General features: G+C 47.3%; 1 protein-coding gene across 5 annotated transcripts in view; it reads right to left on the bottom strand.

Annotated features, from left to right (window-relative positions):
* Positions 1-3,572: 3,572 nt before the first annotated feature.
* Positions 3,573-21,289, bottom strand: part of myo16 (myosin XVI) — an 83,374-nt gene continuing 65,657 nt past the window's right edge. For 4 of the 5 annotated variants that reach the window (XM_058081784.2, XM_058081783.2, XM_078795289.1 and 1 more), the window contains 6 exons: positions 20,386-20,671; positions 18,683-19,017; positions 17,404-18,600; positions 12,244-12,396; positions 12,075-12,157; positions 3,573-7,069 (listed from right to left, as the gene is read on the bottom strand). In XM_058081784.2, coding sequence (XP_057937767.2) covers positions 6,896-7,069; positions 12,075-12,157; positions 12,244-12,396; positions 17,404-18,600; positions 18,683-19,017; positions 20,386-20,671 — 2,228 coding nt within the window. In that variant the 3' untranslated portion in view covers positions 3,573-6,895. Of the gene's footprint in view, positions 7,070-9,996; positions 10,100-12,074; positions 12,158-12,243; positions 12,397-17,403; positions 18,601-18,682; positions 19,018-20,385; positions 20,672-21,289 lie in introns of all 5 variants that reach the window. The other variant, XR_009131638.2, reaches the window with a different exon arrangement.

The raw sequence follows: 21,289 nt of genomic DNA, 5'->3' as shown, positions 1-21,289 counted from the left end.
AGACACAAAGCACCCATCCGGCACCCATCCGGCACCCATCCGGCACCCATCTGGCACCCATCCGGCATCCATCCGGCATCCATCCGGCACCCATCCGGCAACCATCCGGCAACCATCCGGCACCCATCCGGCACCCATCCGGCACCCATCCAGCACCCATCCAGCACCCAAGGGCCCCGCCCATCAGATGGAGAAACATCAACCTCCTCCTAGCAATCAATGGCTGGAGGAGCTGGTGTGGAATGTTCTAGTCTCCTCCCGTCGTGCGGCCCGCTGCCATATGTTCTCCTGTGGGAGTGGCGTCTTGTTCATGTAAACATGCCGTCCTAAGAAAGATGGCCCCCGGGGAGAGGAGCAGCATTGCGGTGCTCTGGCTAGCGCCGGCGTCCCTGCAGACGAGGCCTCCCGTTGCCAAGGTAACGATAGGGGAGAATATTGACACAATTTCTCACATGTTTGGGGGGGTGGGGGTGGGGGGGGGGGTCCTACCTGCTGTAGAGCATAAAAAGACGTACAGTAACAGCATCACACGCGATTAGTTACACTTCATTAGTGTTTTCTCCCGTGTGCCGTTGAGCAAGGTAATACTGCGGGTCCGTGTTAATTATACGGCCGTGTTAATTGCCCTGCTAATTAGATTCATCATCACAGCATCCATGGATCTGCTGACTGCTGGCTAAATAGAGGATGGTTGTGGAGGGTGGGGGGGTGAGGTTGTGGGGGGGGGGGGTGTTTAAAGGCGATGGCCCGGATCCATCCAGGGTGGAGCAGACAGGATTCATCTTGTTGCTAATCTGCTGTCAGTGATTCGTCATTCCTTGTTTCATATCGGGAGACCAGACTCCGAGACGCAGGATGTCACTGCATGTTGATTTATGTCAATAATATTATTCATATTTATATAATATACAATATCCACACTGGAACTCAATTGTCTCGTATGAGAGGGGCTTCGCATCTGGTCTCATCTTGAGAAACATTTTTACAGAGGGTAAATTTAAAAACAGCCTTTGAAAACCAACCCAAATATGGACCCTGGTCCAAATCAACTCGGGGGTGTTTGACCTGCCGGGACAATTTGTTGCTATGGATACCATCATCCAAACGCGGCGAACAAGCAGACCAGAACCCGCCGCTCAAGCGGTTTCGCAAGTGAACTCTGGTGTGGTTCGGTTCATGTGAGCTCTAATTGCTGTGGGTTATTACGGATTACAGGAAAATGACTGACACCCAGTGAAAAGTATTTTTTAGAAGCTTTTGGTGAATTCGAAACTGGTAAATATGTAGCAGAATATACAAATAAACTACATATGCAACCCATCAGATGACATTTTCATGTGGAATATTTGCATTATGTTACAAAATTTGTCACAGAAGCTCTGTAAAAGTATTTTTAGAAGCTTTTGGTGAAATCTAAGCTGGTAAATATATAGCAGAATATAAAAATAAACTACATATGCAACCCATCAGATGACATTTCGATGTGGAATATTTGCGTTAAATTACAAAAACACCAGGACTAAAGTACACACCAAGTCTATTTTTGGTACGAAGGCAGTGGAACAGGAACATGAAAGGAGCCAAATGTGTGTACAATGTATTTTTCATTTATACACATGATTGGCCGCTTCGTACCACGTTGATACCACGTTGATACCACGTTGATACCACGTTGATACCACGTTGATACCACGTTGATCCAGTGTTGTGATGACCTCAGGTTGGACGTATCCCAGGTGATGGATGTGTCTGGAGAGATGGACCATACAGTTGTTAATTGAAAATTGAGACAGTGTTGAGATGACGTTATTGATTTTATCATCGCTGTGAGAAATGAGACGGGGGGGAACAACAGCGGGGTGTCATAGAAGGTATGTAATTGGTATGGGTGGGGGGTCATGCGGTACATGTGCTTGGAAATACAAGGCGTAGTCGGAGCCGTCTAACCTTAAACGCGCTGCGACCATCAGACCTCTGAAGGTTGAGCAGCCCATCCAGTGGCCTTTCTTCACCAATCAATCAGACCCAGCTAGCCGCTCCCCAGGCTGTTTAGAAGTCAACATAAAACCTCCACCAAGAGCGCCCCTCCGAGCAATCGATGGGGGCTGGCGGAGTCGTGTTTACACTCCTCGCTGTGTCCCATCACAACAACGTCCAACAACGGAAGACATAGACACAAAAACCAACACAACTGTGAATTACATGGTCTCCTGTGGCTTCCTGAAGGCACCTTGGAACAACACCAGTCCACTCTGCTGCGCTAGCACGAAAAAAACATCCAGCTGTGATGGACACGACCACACATTAGTAGTAGTAACATAAATAATGTATTAGTAAAATAATCTTTATTACTTTTTTAGGGCTGCACCGTCTAGTGGTTAGCGCGCAGACCTCATAGCTAGGAGACCAGGGTTCAATTCCACCCTCGGCCATCTCTATGTGGAGTTTGCATGTTCTCCCCGTGCATGCGTGGCTTTTCTCCGGGTACTCCGGTTTCCTCCCACATTCCAAAAACATGCTAGGTTAATTGGCCACTCCAAATTGTCCATAGGTATGAATGTGAGTGTGAATGGTTGTTTGTCTATATGTGCCCTGGGATTGGCTGGCCACCAGTCCAGGGTGGACCCCGCCTCTCGCCCCAAGACAGCTGGGATAGGCTCCAGCACCCCCTCCCGGCAACCCTTGTGAGTTGATTATGTATTTGTTTGTAAACTGTGAAAGAGTAAGAGAGAGTAATTTTACATTGTGATGAGTTTATTCATTTGGATGCCATGCAGGTCCTGGCTGCTCAGTACAATAAGGCACACAACATCCAAACTAAAAGGACAGTAAATCAACTGCACAGAGATAAACCCTCCCTGCCGTTCTTCATTCCGGGAATGTGAAAATAAGGAAAGAAAAAAGACAAACATAGCCACAGGCTAGCACCGACACAGTTGTGCTTTATTGCTGTACAGGTACAGTACTTATAAAACATGGCAAACATAATGAGATATCACATACAATCTCTTCTCCTTTTTTACACAAACACGTGAATGCAAGACAAGCTGTATATTATGTACAAAACCAAAAAAGGGACAAAAAGAAGGCCGTGAGATTTCCCTTTTCATGTGCTAAAATAAGAGCGACCATGGAGGACAGTGTGGTAGCTAGGAGCTAGGAGCTAGGAGCTAGGAGCTAGGAGCTAGCATGGTAGACAGCTAGCCAGTGTCGTTGTAGCAGAGCTGAGTACCGATAATAACAACAACAACAACAACAACAACAACAACAACAAAGCGTATCCGGCAGCAGCACACTCAGCCCCTGGACACACGAATGTTGTGTTGTGTGATGCATCTCTGGGGGGGTGGTGGGGGGGTGGTGGGGGGGGGGTGTTTGTAGATGGATGACGAGGCATGAGACAGTGATTCACAGTGTGATGGGAAGCGGTCGGTCATGTACAACGTCTGGAACATTAAGTGTCTGTTTGTCTTCAAAAACAAAACCCATGACTGTTGGAATTGTTGATTACTAGCATATGATGCTAGGAATGGATCTTTTATTTATCCACTACTATCCAATACTTGGGAAAAAACAGCTGAAATATTCTCACAATGTGAGGAGGAAATATTAGCATTGAGTTTAGTTGTTAAATAATAAATACATTCTTTTTAAAGTTATTTTCAAGTTTGATTGTGAAAAACAAAACAACCGTATTTTCTGGACTATAAGTCGCTCCGGAGTATAAATCGCACAAAACCAAAAATGCATCATTAGGTAGACAAAAACATCCATAAGTGGCACCGGAGTATAAGTGGCATTTATTTTATGACCCAAACAAACATTACGCCATCTTGGAAGGCAAGTTGTAAGAATAAAAGAATAGAGAACAGGCTGAATAGGTGGAAGATATGCTAACACAATGCTTATTCAGATACACTAAAAATAAACATGAACACAAAAGGTGTCCAGTGTTTATGGAACATAAACACTTTTGTCATGTATAAGTCGCTCTGGAGTATAAGTGGCAGGAACAGCCAACCTATAAAAAAAAGGGCGACTTATAGTCCGGAAAATCCGGTAAGTGAAAATAAAAAAAGGGACAAAAGAGCAAAGCCCGACGCTGAGCCCAATAAAATATTTTCCACCTGTATCACAAAGCTGAGATGCAGTTTTCTTAAATATACTGTATATATATATATATATATATATATATATACGATCTTAGCATATCTACATGTGCTGCTTCCTTACAAAATATGACAGTGGAAATGATCAGGACACACCTGCTCATTTAGTTGGCAACACAATTTGACTTGTGTCAATCATGATGATGGTAGCGTCGCGTCTGGGGCTGCATGAGTGCTATAGGCACTGGGGAGCTGCGGTTCTTTAAGGGAAACTCTAACACAAACTATTACATTCTGAATCAGAGAATGATGCCTGTCCTGGGGGGGGGGGGGGGGGGGGGTGCTGGACCCCTGACACGTCTTGAAAATAGTAAACAAAAAAAAAGTAAAAAAGTACATGCATATGATTGAGGACCTTTAAGACTTCATCCACTCAATCCACCAAAGACCACCAAAGACCACCAAAGACCACCAAAGACGAGTCCAAATGCTGATTCCTGTTGGAATATGAACGCCTCAGGGCCTCCAGCCGTGATCAATCCTGTGATGTTGCCGTCAATTGGTAAGGCAGAATCAATCAGACACATTAAGAGTGATCAGCGGTGGAAAAAAGCAATCAATCAGATCTATTGATACACTCGTCTAACAACGCTGGCCAACCGTCAGCTGGTCAGGACACAGCAGGTCCATTAGGCCGGTGCTGGTCAGGACGCAGCAGGTCCATTAGGCCGGTGCTGGTCAGGACACAGCAGGTCCATTAGGCCGGTGCTGGTCAGGACACAGCAGGTCCATTAGGCCGGTGCTGGTCGGCACCACGACACAGAATCCGACGTTCATAACAACAATGCGGATGGAACAGATTGAACAATCAGAAGAAGGGAGTAATGAAATACGGTATGAAGATTCCATATCCATCGCCGATCTTTCATAAAACGAAGGTATTGACATTTGAAAATAAACCTTTCTGTCATTGCATCCAACCCGAGACACGCCCATCTCAGACAGCGTCAATTCATCTCCGTTCATCAGCAGTCACTATTTACACAGCCGTTACCGCGGCAACACCCGCTTCGCGCCATTAAGAGGTCAAACACCAAAGAATGGGGGCTAGGGGTCTAGGGGTCTAGGGACTAGAGACTCGAGGTGCGTGTCCAGACACACGGTCGAGGACGCTAGAGGATTCTGTACAAGCATTGAGGTCACCTGCACTTTTCAACTTGCAGGTTCAAGGAGATCCACGAGCCACAGGAGCAGCTTGGATCGAGTCTTTTCCAGACTGGATGAGGACCCGGGGGTGTTGCAGAACTGTTGGAGTTGGGACACTTTGGCACAGGGTTTCCTATGGACCGCTTCCTGTTTGCAGCAGTTTTTGGTTGGATTACCAGCAAAGTCGTTTGTGTCCGGAAGTCTTCTTTAAAGGCCGAGACAGTAGTGGCGTCAGGTCCCATAGCGCCAGTCCAACATCTGGGTACCTGAAGAGTTCCTAGTTCCGAGTACCTGGTGCATTTTGTTTTTGGCATGACTTCCATTTTACAATAAAGGTAAGTGTGGTCATTTCCGTGTACATGGTTTTCAGCCACAGGAGTCCATGTCGCTGAGGATAGATGGACTTTTGTACCTTTTGTATTTTTCCTGGTACCCGGTACCTGGTACCCGGTACCTGGTGTAGGGGTTTTGTTTCCATCTCCAATTGATCAGAAAGTAAGAGCAGCAGTTTCCATCTGGAGGACTTTGTCAAAGGCTGGCTGTAACTGACGTCTGTGGTGGTTTTGTTGTTTTGTCACGAAGAAGCCAGAGTGTCGTGTTCCATCTGTGTACCTGGAATGTGGTACTTTGTACCTCGTGTATGGGTTTTTTGCTGGATCTTGGTTTTGCCAGAAAGTTAAGCGCAGCAGTTCTCATCCCGAGGTCTGATCCAAAGGCTGGCACTTACAAGGGAAGATGAACGCACCTTGGGATGTTATTTAGGGGGGCCTGTGCTCTGGTTTGTGTTGGTCTACCACCTGTGTACCTGAAAAGCTTCTGGTACCTGGAATTGGAACTCCCAGTCTTCCTCAAAGGGCGGCTTTAAGCGGAATTAAGACAAATGCACCTTGGGATGTGTGCCTGATGTGCGGTTGTTTGTTTCTGAATACGTAAACAAACCAGGACATGGATGATGAAACTGTTTACCTGAACGGGTTCTGGTACTTGACAGCAAATGCATCTTGGGAAAGTACCGAGATCGGCCTGATCTACTGTTGCTTTGCGTCTGGGGATGCAGAACCTACAAAGCTGGAAACGTCTCTGGTATTTGGGGCATATGGTTTTTGTTGGAGCTGCCTTCCCCCCCCGAAAGCTAAGTGCGGTAATTTGTGTCCAGATGTCTGCCTCAAAGGCTGGAGGCAACAGGAGACAAGAGGAATGCACCTCGGGATGGGACTGAGGTACGGAGAACCTTGGTATTGGAGCTGTTTACCTGAAGCGTCTGGTGTTTGAAGATGTTGGTTGAAGGCGTCGCTTGACTTGTAAACGTCCGTTGCAGGAAAGCACGTCAAGTGGAATCAGCACCAGCTTTTAGGATGGACTTCTCTTCTTGTACAACTTGGAACCGGACTTCGTTCTCGAACCCAGCTAAGTCATCCTTTGAAATAAATATTCATTTAGGTAACGTCCCTGGGAATTTACCCTCCATGCTTTTATTTGGAGTCACAAGGTGCTTCATAGTTGGCAAGGTCGCCATCGGGTCTGCAACCATGAGGCAGGACCTTGGAGGTTTAGCTAGCTTGAAACATCATGTCCTGAGATCACGGGGAAGCCTTCCTGCTGGACCAGAGCAGCGTGGGAGGCAGGAGAGGAGTATGAGTTGGGCGTAGCTTCCAGTGGCCCCGCCCCTCACACGGCGTGTGCCGCCAGCGTGGAAGGTCCTGCGTCGTGGTGGTTCCCGCATCCCCGTTGGAAAGACGTAGCTTCTGGAACGCCTGGGTTGGACGGAAGATGAAAAGGGGTCACATTCTGGACGACGAGGAACATTCACAGGAACATCGAGAGCGTAGTTCAACCAAATCACAAGAAAACCCCAAAGGATGAAACACAAGGGTATTTGGCTTTTTCTTTGGATTTTTGGTACCAATGATCGACTGTGAGGATGACCACACAAACAGAAGATGAATATTGTGAAGGTTCTGAAACCGGAGTATAAGCCACGCATGCACGGGGAGAACATGCAAACTCCACACAGAGATGGTTGAGGGTGGGATTGAACTCGGGGCTCCTCGCTGTGAGGCCTGCGTGCTAACCACTCGACCTCCATGCAGCCAATGAATGAATAATCGTTGGAATTTCAGCTATTCCAGTTCAGATTCCTTTTTTGATTCAGGTCTGATTCTCGATTCTGACGTATCTCAAAGTCCAAATTTGAGAATCCATTTTAGAGCCCAAAGATCTGCTATTGGAGGCATCCATATTTCAATGCCGATCCGCACATGACTATTTTGTGCTGGAAGATACGGCCATCCCGATAGTTGGCATCAACGTGAGAGTGGACACTGCAAGTTCAAGTTTGGTTTTATTTTAATATAAATATGAATATTATATTATAATTATTATTAAATAATATAATAAAAGAATATAATATCAAATTAATTCACAATAATGTAAAGTTTAACCAAGTATGTTATTTTAGGTAATTTTATATTATAATATTATTTTAATACTATATATTTATATATATATATATATATATTATATATATGTATATATATAATATATATATATATATATTATTATACACACTATATATACATTTTTCCACACTGGCCATGGAACAGGTTATTTATATTTCCATGAATCCAAAAATCCGAACCCAACCGAGGTTGACCAGCGTTCCAACTTCAGAGATTCCGCTGTAATTCCATTCCGGCGATGGATCAATGAGAAGCAGGAAAGATCAGCCAATCATTTTATTTTGGGGGGGTGGGGGGGACTCAGGGTCTCTATGCAGGGAGATGAAATCAAATAAATGGAGCAAAGAGATTGAGCACGTGTGTCACACTTTGATCAGGCAGCCATTAGAGGCCGACGCCTACTGTACGGGAAAATTAGGACAGCGCCATCACTTCCAAAAGAAGATGGAGATGAATGAACAGTCGTCTCCCGAGACAGTGGGAGGCAAGCAGAGAAATTCCCCCTCTGATTGACAGCCCTGGTAGCAACTCATCTACATCCGGATCTCCAAATCCTCCGTGGATCATCACCTCAAAGCGGATCACGTGTATTGGAGTCGGGGTCGTTCAGCGGGGAGGATCTCGAGAGTCGTTCGAGAACATCAGTCATCTGCGAGTTCGGATGATTCATAGCATCGGAATAGGTTGAAATCAGCGTATGGCCATAGACGTGGTATTCAACTGGTGGCGTGTGGGACAAATCCTGCCCAGGAATCACAGACTCTCTCGTGAGTTCTGTTCAAAACAAGCGACTAGCATTTTTGCAACGCATTTTGATGAGCTCATGTCATAGAGGGAATCTTTGTTCTTCAAAACAGCTCCTGTCGTATAGAGGATCTTTGTTTTTATTTATTTTAAGTACGTCCTTAAAAGCAGCACAGCTCTCCTAGCATGGAGGCTACCTTTGACCACCATCAACAAATTGCTTCCGTTTGAATTCACGACTTTATTTACGACTGTACTGTACGCACGTATATAATAGAATATAAGAATTGAGCTGACTAGCTTTATTGACGTTTCTGTGTGTAAACTATTTTGTTGATTGTGCCTTTGTGTATCATACAGAAATGTACTATGGACAGAAATGTCCGTACGTTCAGATAAAGTCCAATAAATAAGCATCTAGTCAAACAAGTCGACTCCCGGTACGTAAATTAGAGAGCAGAAGAGCGTTGGTGCCTCTGATGTTGGTTTGTGTCCCGGTTTAACCCCCAAAAGTGAGGTCACAGCTCAGTCTGGTCAACTTGTTCCACTCCACATTTGGAAAACCCAAGACTTTTTAGGAATTTGCCTTCTTCCGTGCAGAGGGATCCGAGATGGAATATCAAACACAGCTGCCATGAAACAGGCCGTCGAGTCAACGGGTGACCAAATCCTAAAAAGTACAGGAGCCTCAAACTGGCAATAATAAAAATACAAAAAGCTGCTAGTCAACAGTAGATGCTGATTTCCATATTCCATATATATTCCATATATATTCCATATATATTCCATATATATTACAGGGGTGCTCAAAGTCCGGCCTGGGGGTCAGTTGTGGCCCCGGCTGTTTTGTTTATTGACACGTGGCATTCTAAAATATATATTTCTAAAAAGAAAAAAAACAATAAATCAAATCATTTATTATTATTATTATAATTATATAATATTTATAGAAAAGTTTTATGGTAATAGTCATAATATTATGAGAAACAAAATCATAATTGGTGAATTATAGTAGCATAGTTTAAATATTAGTTTTTTTTATAGTCACAAGATTATGAGAAAACTAAACAAATACTATTTTTGGAAAACTAGGTTGGGGGGGCTGAAATATTTTGGGAATAAAGTCAGAATATGACAAAAAAACACCTACAAAGTTGATTTCAGAACAAAGTTGAAATATTTGGGAAAACCAGGAGCAAAAAGGAGGAAAAAGAGGAGCAAAGACCCAAATTGATACTAAGTTTAAGTTTTTAAGTTGTTACGTGAATGAAAATGTGGGATGGGAACAAGCACACAGGTTCTGGGGACTGGTTCTGGAATCAGATATTCAGTATCAATCATCTGTTCCCAGAAGAGTTTTCCACTGATCAATGATCCAAACACTGAAGATGGCTTATGGGATTCCGATGCCCGACATAATGGATTCTACGGAAGCACCAGGACAGAACGTTATCAGGGATGGAGGACCATGGACTCACCACATCCCTACAAGTGGACCCGGGGCTACCCCTCTCCCCCCACCGCCCTCACTGCTTAGAGGGCAGCCCCCGCTCCGAACGGAGAAAAGTTGAGATGAGCCCTCTGGAAGATAAAGCAGGCAGTGAGAGATGTTCAAGTATGACTCCTCGTCACTTGCTTGTTCATGGTACAAAGTATTTATGTGCTTGTTGCGGCATCACATATGGACCAAATGGTCAGAGATGGACAAAGGGGCCATCAAGACCTTCAAAATGACGTATGACTTGATACGGTTTGTTGCACACTGATTTTTTTACTTTTACACTTTTTCAACGTTAATCAGATCCGCCAAGGTTGGAGACTATTCTATATCGTGTGTTGGACATGTGACTTTGACTTTTGATATTAACAATGAGGCCATGTCCCGTCAAAGTTGTCCAAGAACCAATAAGGATGCTCTGATTCATCCGCCACCGATTGGGATCGGCCGACTTCTACAGGAAACCACGCGATTGGCATATGTCGTTCAACACAGATGGTATTACAGCAGCCTGTCGTGCTCTAACAAGGTTTGGCTAACTGGTAGGAACCTGCCAGCACATGCTATGAAAACTATCTCCTTGGGGTAGCACCTTAAAAAAGCTTCCTGGGGAGGTATTTATTACGACATTTAAAGCTAACGTAGCCAAACGGTGGAACAACACTTGCCCGTGTGTGCCTGACAGTCATCGGAAAAATGAAACGACCAGCCTTCGTCAGCGGTGGCTTTGCCGAGTGCTCTCTAAATTGGAACCTACTAGAAGATCTGCTGGGCTCCACCAATGTAGTCCATCTCCCATCCAAAGCCAACCCATCAGCCAATAGGAGGGTGCAGCCAGGAGAATCCGTGTGATCCGTATCGGTAGCGTACCATCCTGATCGGAGCATCCCCAGGATGAACCTCAAGTGTTTTGGTTCTAATTTGTGCGTGAAAAGCAGCCAAAGCAGCCAAAGCAGCATATCATGCCTCGTCTGCGCTTTGGCAAGCTAATAAAAGTCACAAAAGTACGTGACTCGGTCATGTGAGTCCAACAAGGCCGTACAGCTTTGAATTATGAAGACTATTATTAAGACTTCTATCATATACGTCTATTTAGCAGTCTGGGGCCGGGTTCACTTTTCAAACGCTTCTTTCATCCAATACCCTTTCACGCTTAGTTATATATCACGCTATCAGCCCCCACGTGTGTGTGTGTGTGTGTGTGTGTGTGTGTGTGTGTGAGCCAGGCTTTGAATTCAAGCCTGTAACCAAAGCCGAGTGTGTGGAGGCAGCAAAACTTGTGTGTCATACGTTTCGCCCCCCGAGGAGGACACTTTCCTGTCCACTCCTGATGGAAGCAAATGAACAATAAATAAATAAGCGGATCTTGTGCTAGATGTGTAAGTGCAAGTATGAACACAGATTTCATGTGGTTTGGTGCAATAAGGCAACATTTTGGACGAACATGCACCAAATAATAGACTGTTATTAGAGGAAAACTGACATTTTATGGTGGGCGTGGCATTTCCATAAGGCCAAGGTTGGGGTCAAATGGTTCATTTCATTCATGAACGCATCTAGGTTTTGTCGAAAAAAAAAAAAATTGTTCACAAAAAAATAACATAAATCCAATTAACAGCATATTTTCTGGACTATAAGTCGCTCCGGAGTATAAGTCGCACAAGACCAAAAATGCATCATTAGGTAGAAAAAAACATCCATAAGTGGCACTGGAGTATAAGTGGCATTTTTTGCGGGTAATTTATTTTATGACCCAAACAGACATTACGCCATCTTGGAAGGCAAGTTGTAAGAATAAAAGAATAGAGAACAGGCTGAATAGGTGGAAGATATGCTAACACAATGCTTATTCAGATACACTAAAAATAAACATGAACACAAAAGGTGTCCAGTGTTTATGGAATATTAACCGTTATTTCATGTATAAGTCGCTCTGGAGTATAAGTGGCAGGAACAGCCAACCTATGAAAAAAAGGGCGACTTATAGTGGTGAAAATACGGTACTAGGGATGTTGTCTCGATATCAGCCTATTGTGTGTGTGTGTGTGTGTGTGTTACCTGTGTGTGGTGACTGTCCATGTGTCTGTGCAGAGAGGAGCTGGACATGTTTGATTTGACGTGCACCTCGTCCTCCAGTGACCCTGAACAATGACATTTCATTCATTTCCATTCATGAAATATAAACACGTACCGCATCTTGTCAAAAAAGCTGAGACTGGACACCTACCGTTGGAGATCTGGTTGCCGTTCTCAATAGGGGCGGGGCTTGAGGAGTGAACAGCGTGATTGTTAGCGTTCTTGTCCTGGAGCTGCAGTGACGGCGAGGATGGGGCGGAGCCACACTCTTCCCGGCCTGGTAAATTGATGTTGGAGTTGAACCCTGGGAAGAACAAACATTTAAAATGTAAAAATAAAGAAAATAAAAATTCATTCATTCATTCATTTTCTACCGCTTTTCCTCACGAGGGTCACGGGGGTGCTGGAGCCTATCCCAGCTGTCTTGGGGCGAGACCCTGGACTGGTGGCCAGCCAATCCCAGGGACAATTTGGAGTGGCTAATTAACCTAGCATGTTTTTGGAATGTGGGAGGAAACCGGAGTACCCGGAGAAAAGCCACGCATGCACGGGGAGAACATGCAAACTCCACACAGAGATGGCCGAGGGTGGAATTGAACCTTGGTCTCCTAGCTGTGAGGTCTGCACACTAACCACTCAACCGCCGTGCAGCTGTGTATTGTATGCTTCCAAGATAAATCTACAGTACTTCACTCATCGGTTACATCACCGATACCGACAACAAGAAGTACTACTTACTAGTTACTACAATATTACAGTTAAGGTTAGGTTTGTAAATATTCATTTTTAAGTGTTTTAATGCATGAACGTGCTGATCCAATTTAGGATGTTTTGTCCTGCCCCATTGTTGTTTTTGTTATTGTTTTATGTTATTGTACCCTGATGTACTCGAATGATGTACTTGAACGATGTACTCGAACGATGTACTCAAACTATGTACTCGAACGATGTACTCGAACGATGTACTCGAACGATGTACTCGAACGATGTACTCGACCGATGTACTCGACCGATGTACTCGATCGATGTACTCGACCGATGTACTCGAACGATGTACCCGAACGATGTACCCGAACGATGTACTCGAACGATGTACTCGAACGATGTACTCGAACGATGTACCCGAACGATGTACTCGAACGATGTACTCGAACGATGTACTCGACCGATGTACTCGACCGATGTACTCGACCGATGTACCCGAACGATGTACCCGAACGATGTACCCGAACGATGTACTCGAACGATGTACTCGAACGATGTACTCGAACGATGTACTCGAACGATGTACTCGAACGATGTACCCGAACGATGTACCCGAACGATGTACCCGAACGATGTACTCGAACGATGTACTCGAACGATGTACTCGAACGATGTACTCGAACGATGTACTCGAACGATGTACCCGAACGATGTACTCGAACGATGTACTCGAACGATGTACTCGAACGATGTACTCGAACGATGTACTCGACCGATGTACTCGAACGATGTACCCGAACGATGTACCCGAACGATGTACTCGAACGATGTACTCGAACGATGTACCCGAACGATGTACTCGAACGATGTACTCGAACGATGTACTCGAACGATGTACTCGAACGATGTACCCAAACGATGTACCCGAACGATGTACCCGAACGATGTACCCGAACGATGTACTCGAACGATGTACTCGAACGATGTACTCGAACGATGTACCCGAACGATGTACTCGAACGATGTACTCGAACGATGTACCCGAACGATGTACCCGAACGATGTACCCGAACGATGTACTCGAACGATGTACTCGAACGATGTACTCGAACGATGTACTCGAACGATGTACTCGAACGATGTACTCGCTCTTCAAGCAGCCGGTGTGGCCTGCAGGAAGGTGACGCCCCATATGACCTCCTCTTGGGGGCTCACATGCTTTCCCACTCAATGAGTAATTGTCTACGACTTCCCAAGAGCACAGCAGCGTGAGTGTGAAGTCGTCAGCTGCCATCCCATACTGAGAATCAGCTTCTCCGTAGCCCCGCCCCCCGCATCCATCCATGTCAGCCATGGTAGCAGCAGGCCTAAATATAACCCCCCCGCCCTCTACTAGTGTTCCCAGTGGGTCACCACATGTTTGCGGGCGACACAGGTAGAAAAAAAGGGCAGTTGTTGATACAAGAGATGAGTCGCAACGACCCATAACTGTTGTTCGATTCCCGGCAGGAAAGAGGGAAGGGGGAGACGTGGCGTCTTATGACCACCTGGCCTCTCCCGACCGGCATTCCAGTAGTTTGCTCATTCCCTGGGTATGAGTGGAAGGGGGGCAAGGAGGGGTAGGAAGGCAGCTGCTCCTCACAGACATGACCGGCATAGCGACTGTAACCTCCGGCCCCGCCCCCCAGCGTCAGGTATCGCACCCAAGCGAGGGAACGGAAGTAGACCGTCCTGTTAATCCTGTTGGCATCCCTGTGCTCTCAGATCTAAGTGGTGCCGCTTGGCTGCCCCTACTCAAAATAACAGCCCCCCCCAGCCCCCCCCCCAGGATCCCCTGTCACAAACTCCATCACTTTCCATCACGCCACTGCTGTGCTCTTCTGTCCTGCGTAGGAGCGCGTGCTAAAAGCCAGGAATCTTAACGTCATGTGTCAGCGCTCTCATTCCACCTCTTATAAGGCCTTCAGCCTCGCTGCCCCCTCTGCCCCCTGCCCCCTCTGCCCCCCCCTAACAGTTATAGCAACACAGGCGGGTAAACATATAGCCTCTTGACGACAACAACGCCTCGCACTTTCTATTGAAGGCAGCCTCTTAGATAACCGTGGAGGATCTCCCAGTGTGCCACTTTTGGCCTGCGACAGCGGCTTCTGTAGAACACCAGCGAGCTGCTAAATATTTCATAGGCATCATGTATTATTAACCTTGCCACGATTAATACTCCTCCAGGAAACGGCCACTTGCCTGAAAGGACGCTTCTTGCCTCTTAGACAAACAACTTGACATCACTGAAACATTTGACACCCTGACATCGTACAGGTTGGCTACGTGATGCGACCACCAGGCCAGGGAGTCCGGATCATGCAGTTCTTGCAGATCATGCAGCTAGCGATGCTCCGATCCATCGGCTTCTGTGAACAAGCATGTGATCAGCATAATCTCTGTATTGGAACACTTTTCTTTCCTTTGCAGCGCTACTTAAATGTCCTTGGTGAGGATCATCTCCCTCCAAAGCACGGCGCCGCGTCACTCACATCAGGCAATAAATGGCAGCTCAATGTCGCCAACGCCGGATGAGATCGGTGGAAGACACTGGATGAGCTGGCTGGATGAGCTGGCCGCTCTCTCACTTGGAACCCACCTACTACGTGGTCCTGGAGAGTCCTGGTGGAGATCCACCAATGTAGTCCATCTCACATCCAAAGTCCCTTAAAGAAGGCGTCTCACCGGTGATGGAGTGTTCAAGTACGTGAAATATTCATTTTCTACCGCTTATTCTCACAAGGGCCACGGGGGTGCTGGAGCCTATCCCAGAGGGTCCACCCTGGACTGGTGGCCAGCCAATCCCAGGGCACATACAGACAAACAACCATTCACACTCACATTCATACCTATGGACAATTTGGAGTGGCCAATTAACCTAGCATGTTTTTGGAATGTGGGAGGAAACCGGAGTACCCGGAGAAAAGAACATGCAAACTCCACACAGAGATGGCCGAGGGTGGAATTGAACTCGGGTCTCCTAGCTGTGAGGCCTGTGTGCTGACCACTCGGTTGCCGTGCAGCCATGTAAGTGAAATCTGTGAAAGTGATTTTATGGTTCCCCTTTTTGATATCACCTCGCTAAAGTAGACTCTATCCATGTGATCGGCATGATGGATTTCACCCATGGATGATGGGAATGATCGGAGTATCCCTGCTTCCAACCAAATTTCCCTGCATCCTAATGAAGGGCTAACCCTAGCCCTTAGACAGATGAAGTCAGCAGTGGGATCTGGCGTATGTCAGGTGATCCGGCACGTACAGATCACCACCATGTGACCTGTCTGCCATGCCAGGATTCAACGGATGTCGTAGAAACGGAACTTGTATGTAATTTGAGGACCATCCGTATCGAGCGTCCAAAAAGTGCCGTCCTTTCTGGTATTTGACATAATAATCCTTCCGGTTTATGGATTGTTTGCTCCGATGTACCAGCCTTTATTGTAAATCCCGTACGGGAACCCGCCTTTCCAAGAACACTCCTGGCAACAGCATGTGCTTCCCAAGAACAAAACAAAAGGCGAACAAACACTGCAAAGTGCTGTGGTGATAAAACCAAAAGGGATGATCCGTGCGGCCCGGCCGGGCATGGAGATCACAAATCACTGGGAATAACATCCCGCCTCCTGCACGTGCACAGCAGCAGCACGATGAAATGCGCTCCAGCTGCCAGCGTAGACAAGAAGGTCGGCGATGGCTGTTACTCATTATCTGCCGGCTTGCATGGATCTTGTTTGTTTTCCTCTAGGAGGGGGCGTGATGTTTTAGGTGGGGCGCCACCAATCCGGGAGGAACACATTGTGACAATGATTACGCCTGGGAAAAGAAGTTTTGTCCTGCTTTGGGAAAAAGTCAGCACTTGGAGTACATCCCTGAAATAAGGCTGCTCGGTGAGAAACGTTCCAGCATCATCCGGAACACCGGCACTTCCAACCAAGGGATGATGGCGACACGAACAAGAGAAGTGGAAGGTTGCCCCCCCACCACACAAAGCTACACCTGATTGTTACCAAGCATTCCACACTCCAATACAGGAAGTAATCATCCGGCGGCCAATAAATCAAATGGCACGGAGCCAAGACTTGGATCATGGAAAGTCACAGTAAATACAACAGAATGGATATGGAGCGCTCAAGGAAAGAGGAAAGGTTGCAAGAAAGCAGAGGTTGACTGTATACTGTAAGGGGGGGCCGGGGGGCCGGGGGGGTCACCATATGTGTTATGATATGCAGTTCTGTACAGATTGTCATAAGCAGATTGAAGTAGATTATCTGCGTTCATGCCAGTGGTTACCAAACTTTTACAACCACGTACCCGTTCACACATTTCACCTGAAGCCTGGGACCCCCCTTACCCCCCTTACCCCCCTTACCCCTTAACTATGTATCGTCATTCAGAGTCGCCAAGATGCGCTCAGAGGCGATTTTGAAGTCATGATGGAAAACGCTCGGCCTGGAACAGATTCTATCTACTCCCATTCTTCCCTACGGGAGAAACCTGTTGCTAAAAACCAATGGACCTAAGATGTTCCATGATGTTTATAAATGTATGAATGTGTGTGACAGACCTCCGTCCCGCATCTTGCGTCCCGTGGAGGACTTCCTGAGCAAGCTGCGCCCGGTGCTGAACAAGGTGTTGAGCTCGTCCAGGGGGCTGGTCAGGGCCCTGCCATTGGCCGGGTTGAACAGCAGCGGGGAGGAGGAGCAGGAGTGCGCTCTGCGAGGCTCAGGACGGGACATCTTCCCCGGGGAGTAAGGGGGCGGCTTCCCCAGTGGGTCCACATTGGGCCTTTGTGGCTTGGAGGAGTCCGACTGGGTCCCGCTGACAGAACCGGTTCGGGTCAGAGCCAGAAAGTTGGCTTCGGGCGGGAAGGGGAAGTGTGATGGCGGTCTGTATGGAGGGGGCGGGACGTTGGCGGTAGAAAGAGGAAGTGGAGGGGTGAGAGGAGGTGTGCTCTTCTTCTCCGGCATCAGGACGGTGAGGCTCGGGGACGAGTCGGCCCGCTGGCGCACATATTGAGGCGACAGCGGGCTGTCTGGAGTGGCGGAATAGTTCAGGTTGGTCTCGAACACCGGCAGCTTTTTCACCTCCAGGGGAGTGAGGGGGGACTCATCGGACGCGGGGGAGCAGGTGACGGGGGACGGCGGGAACACCAGTAGGGGCGGTCTGTGTGGGAGCAAGTTGGGAAAGGGGGGTGGGATGTCACAGTCTTTTCCGTACTGGCTCCTGGAAGCCACCTGAGGGTGAGCGACCTCCAACGCCATCGTCGCCCCGGCGGACACGCGCTTGCTCTCCCCGCTCTGAGGGGGACCCGTGCTGCTTGTCAGGAGGCCCAGACTGAGAGTCTCCAGTCTGGCCGCCTTGGTTGCAGAGGCCGGTGGTGGAGCATCATCTGGAGGAAAGAAGGTCATCTCCTCGTACACTGCTTCTGACTCCGCCTCCTCCGGGCTATCGGGCGGCTCCTGCAAGCTGCGAGAGCCCAGCATCTCGATGTAGATGTCCTCCTCACCTTGGCCCCGGTAGAGACTCATCCCTACGTCCTGAGGAGCATCGAGGGAGGCGGCCTTCTGCATGAGGCCGCCCGCTCGTGACAGCAGTGCCATCTTGACATCGGCGGGGCGCAGCTGGTGGAGGAGGGGCGTGGCGGCGTTTATCTCCTCGTAGGAGCCTGTCAGCTTTGTGTTGGGGCTGCGCTTGGGCTTGGGCGGGGGCACCTTCCGCATGGCGGTGTAGTCGTCGCTGTGGGGGCGGGGCTTGGTTGACCCTGAGGAAGCATAGAAAGTAAGAACGCCATCAGTGCTTCCATCTCACCATATGTGCCGTCTTGGAAAAGCAAGCGGCTGTACCTGCGGGGTCTGTTGGGGACAGCTGGGACTTTGGGGGGCTCTCAGCTGGTGACGCGTAGCCTTCTGGGGTGGGGCTCTCTTTGGCCGCCATCACCAGCCCCGCGCTAACCGCCTCATATGATGCACTCAGGCGGGTGTTGGGGTCCCTCTTTGGCTTCGGGGGAGGTTGTTTACGAGGAGAGGAGGCGGCGCCCCCGCTGGTGCTGTCCGCTACTTGCTGAAGCGGCGCTTTGATGACCGGAATGGTGTTGTCCAGGGCGAGGGGGACGGGTACAGAACTGGATCGAAAGTGGCGGATGACCCGGCTTCCCCCGTTGATGGCTTTTTCCACACTCCTACGGCAGAGCAAACATGCTTGGGGACCACCAGGAAATTAAGAGCCAAATTATTCAAACATTTATATCATTTACTGGCTTAATGGACATCTTTCAACTTTTAGCTTTTAAAGTGGTTAAGGAATTCCATTATTTGTTATATTTTCAGCAAAATGCTTCATATTCTCATTATGATGTGCTATATATATCACTATATTGACACCTACTATGGTACCCATTATGGCATTGGATGCTCATATCACCGTATCAAATATGTATATATAAAATGTTAGTAAAAAATAAAAAACATTAAAAAAAATTGCAATAAAAAATGAACCTATATTAGGAAAGCAGGAAGTGAACAAATGTAACAGTTAGTGATTGTAAAAGTACCAGATGGAGGGGTAGGATTTAATAAGCTTTGCTTCTTCCTACTCCTTTTGGACATGTGGAACTGGGAACTGATTATGGGATGCACTCAATTGGAATCTGATGCATGTTCAAATGAAATTAAACCATTACCATTACCATTACCATTACCATTACCATTACCATTACCATTACCATTACCATTACCATTACCATTACCAATACAAGCATATCAAATGTTTGAAGGTCAGAGTTCTAGATTATACTTGGACTTACACAGATTCTTCACACGGATAACATTTGCACATTTTTCAACATATGAAATAATTAAACATTATCTTACGATATATATATATATATATATATATTTTATATGTCATTTTATATGAATCTCTAAGAAATAAAATGGTAAATATATCAAATATAAATAGAGTATCCCATTCCAAAATGCTCCAAATGAAGAGAAAAATAGAGATGAATTGAACATTATGGAGGAGATTTAAGTGCAATTTCTCTCACGTGCGCAGCCTTACGGTCACGTCAACTGTCAGGCCACAAATCCGAGCTAAGGAGGCCAATTGAAGGATCAAGACCAAAGTGATTTAGCCTTCCATGCTAATCTCCCTGCAGTAATTTGATCATTTCCAGTTTGATATTTCCTACGCTAATCTGAGTCAGCCATCTGTCCGTTCTATCATTGCAGGCAGGGGTGGGGGTGGGGGTAGAGGGGGCAATAGTGGGAGTGGGTGTGTCCAGTGGGCAGTTGCTGTGCCTAAGTGATGAGGGAACAAATATTCATGGGAAGAAATTGGATGTGTCTGACCTCGTGTGTGGGTACGATTACAGTATTGTTATGAAAAGGCACCTAGTTATGGTTGTGTGCTTGCGTGTGTGAGAAAGAGCAGATGTTGCATTCAAGGACAATCGGAGGTCACTGGGATGTTGCTTAACGGTAAATTAGCATCACAACCTTGCATCATCAGATGTTGTGCACACATTGATCTACACGGATCCTGTTACCTTTGAACAGGTTGGTCCTCCTCCTTGCCCACGGGGTCGGGTCTTTCCCCGAGTGGCGGGCTGCTGCTGAGGGGGGCGTGTTGTAAGCTACCGTTGCCATGGCGGCGCAGGCGATCGCTCTCCCGCGCTATGTCTGAGGCGTTCTGGATGACCAGGCGGTCGTAGGTGCGCAGGCCCATGTCCTCCGCCCCCTGGAGGAAGCGCCGCACACCGCACTCGCCGTCTTTCTGCTGCGACAACAACGTCCGGCGATGTACGCGCTGTCTGGCGAGCCAACCACGTACCACTGAGAAGAAGAAAAGCAGACAAAACGTGACAATAGAGAACATTCATTCATTCATTTTCTACCGCTTATCACCAGGGTCAGGGGTGCTGGAGCCTATCCCAGCTGTCTTGGGGCGAGAGGCGGGGTCCACCCTGGACTGGTGGCCAGCCAATCCCAGGGCACATATACGTAGACAAACAACCATTCACACTCACATTCATACCTATGGACAATTTGGAGTGGCCAATTAACCTAGCATGTTTTTGGAATGTGGGAGGAAACCGGAGTACCCGGAGAAAAGCCACGCATGCACGGGGAGAACATGCAAACTCCACACGGAGATGGCCGAGGGTGGAATTGAACCCGATCTCCTTGCTGTGAGGTCTGCATGCTAACCACTCGTCCACCGTGCAGCCTGGTATTTATTGTATCTCAATAGAGAGAACAAACAAAGCAAATGTTTGCATGAAAATTCCAGCATGAAGGTTTGGTGAAGAGTTTGGTGAAGACACTAAAAAACGTCTTTTTTAGGCAGGCAATGTTTCCAATGACATCGCCATCTACTGGTTCGGCGTGCATACTACATGGTTTTTGCCAGAGGATGATGAGTGGACTCCTGGTCACGTGACATACCATCAG

Source organism: Doryrhamphus excisus, linkage group LG12, assembly GCF_037039965.1.
Source record: "Doryrhamphus excisus strain RoL-2023G ecotype Guam linkage group LG12, RoL_Dexc_Guam_v1.1, whole genome shotgun sequence".
Lineage (NCBI taxonomy): Eukaryota > Metazoa > Chordata > Actinopteri > Syngnathiformes > Syngnathidae > Doryrhamphus > Doryrhamphus excisus.
Note: the sequence above shows the minus strand (reverse complement) of the source record. Positions and strands in the feature narration are given on the sequence as shown.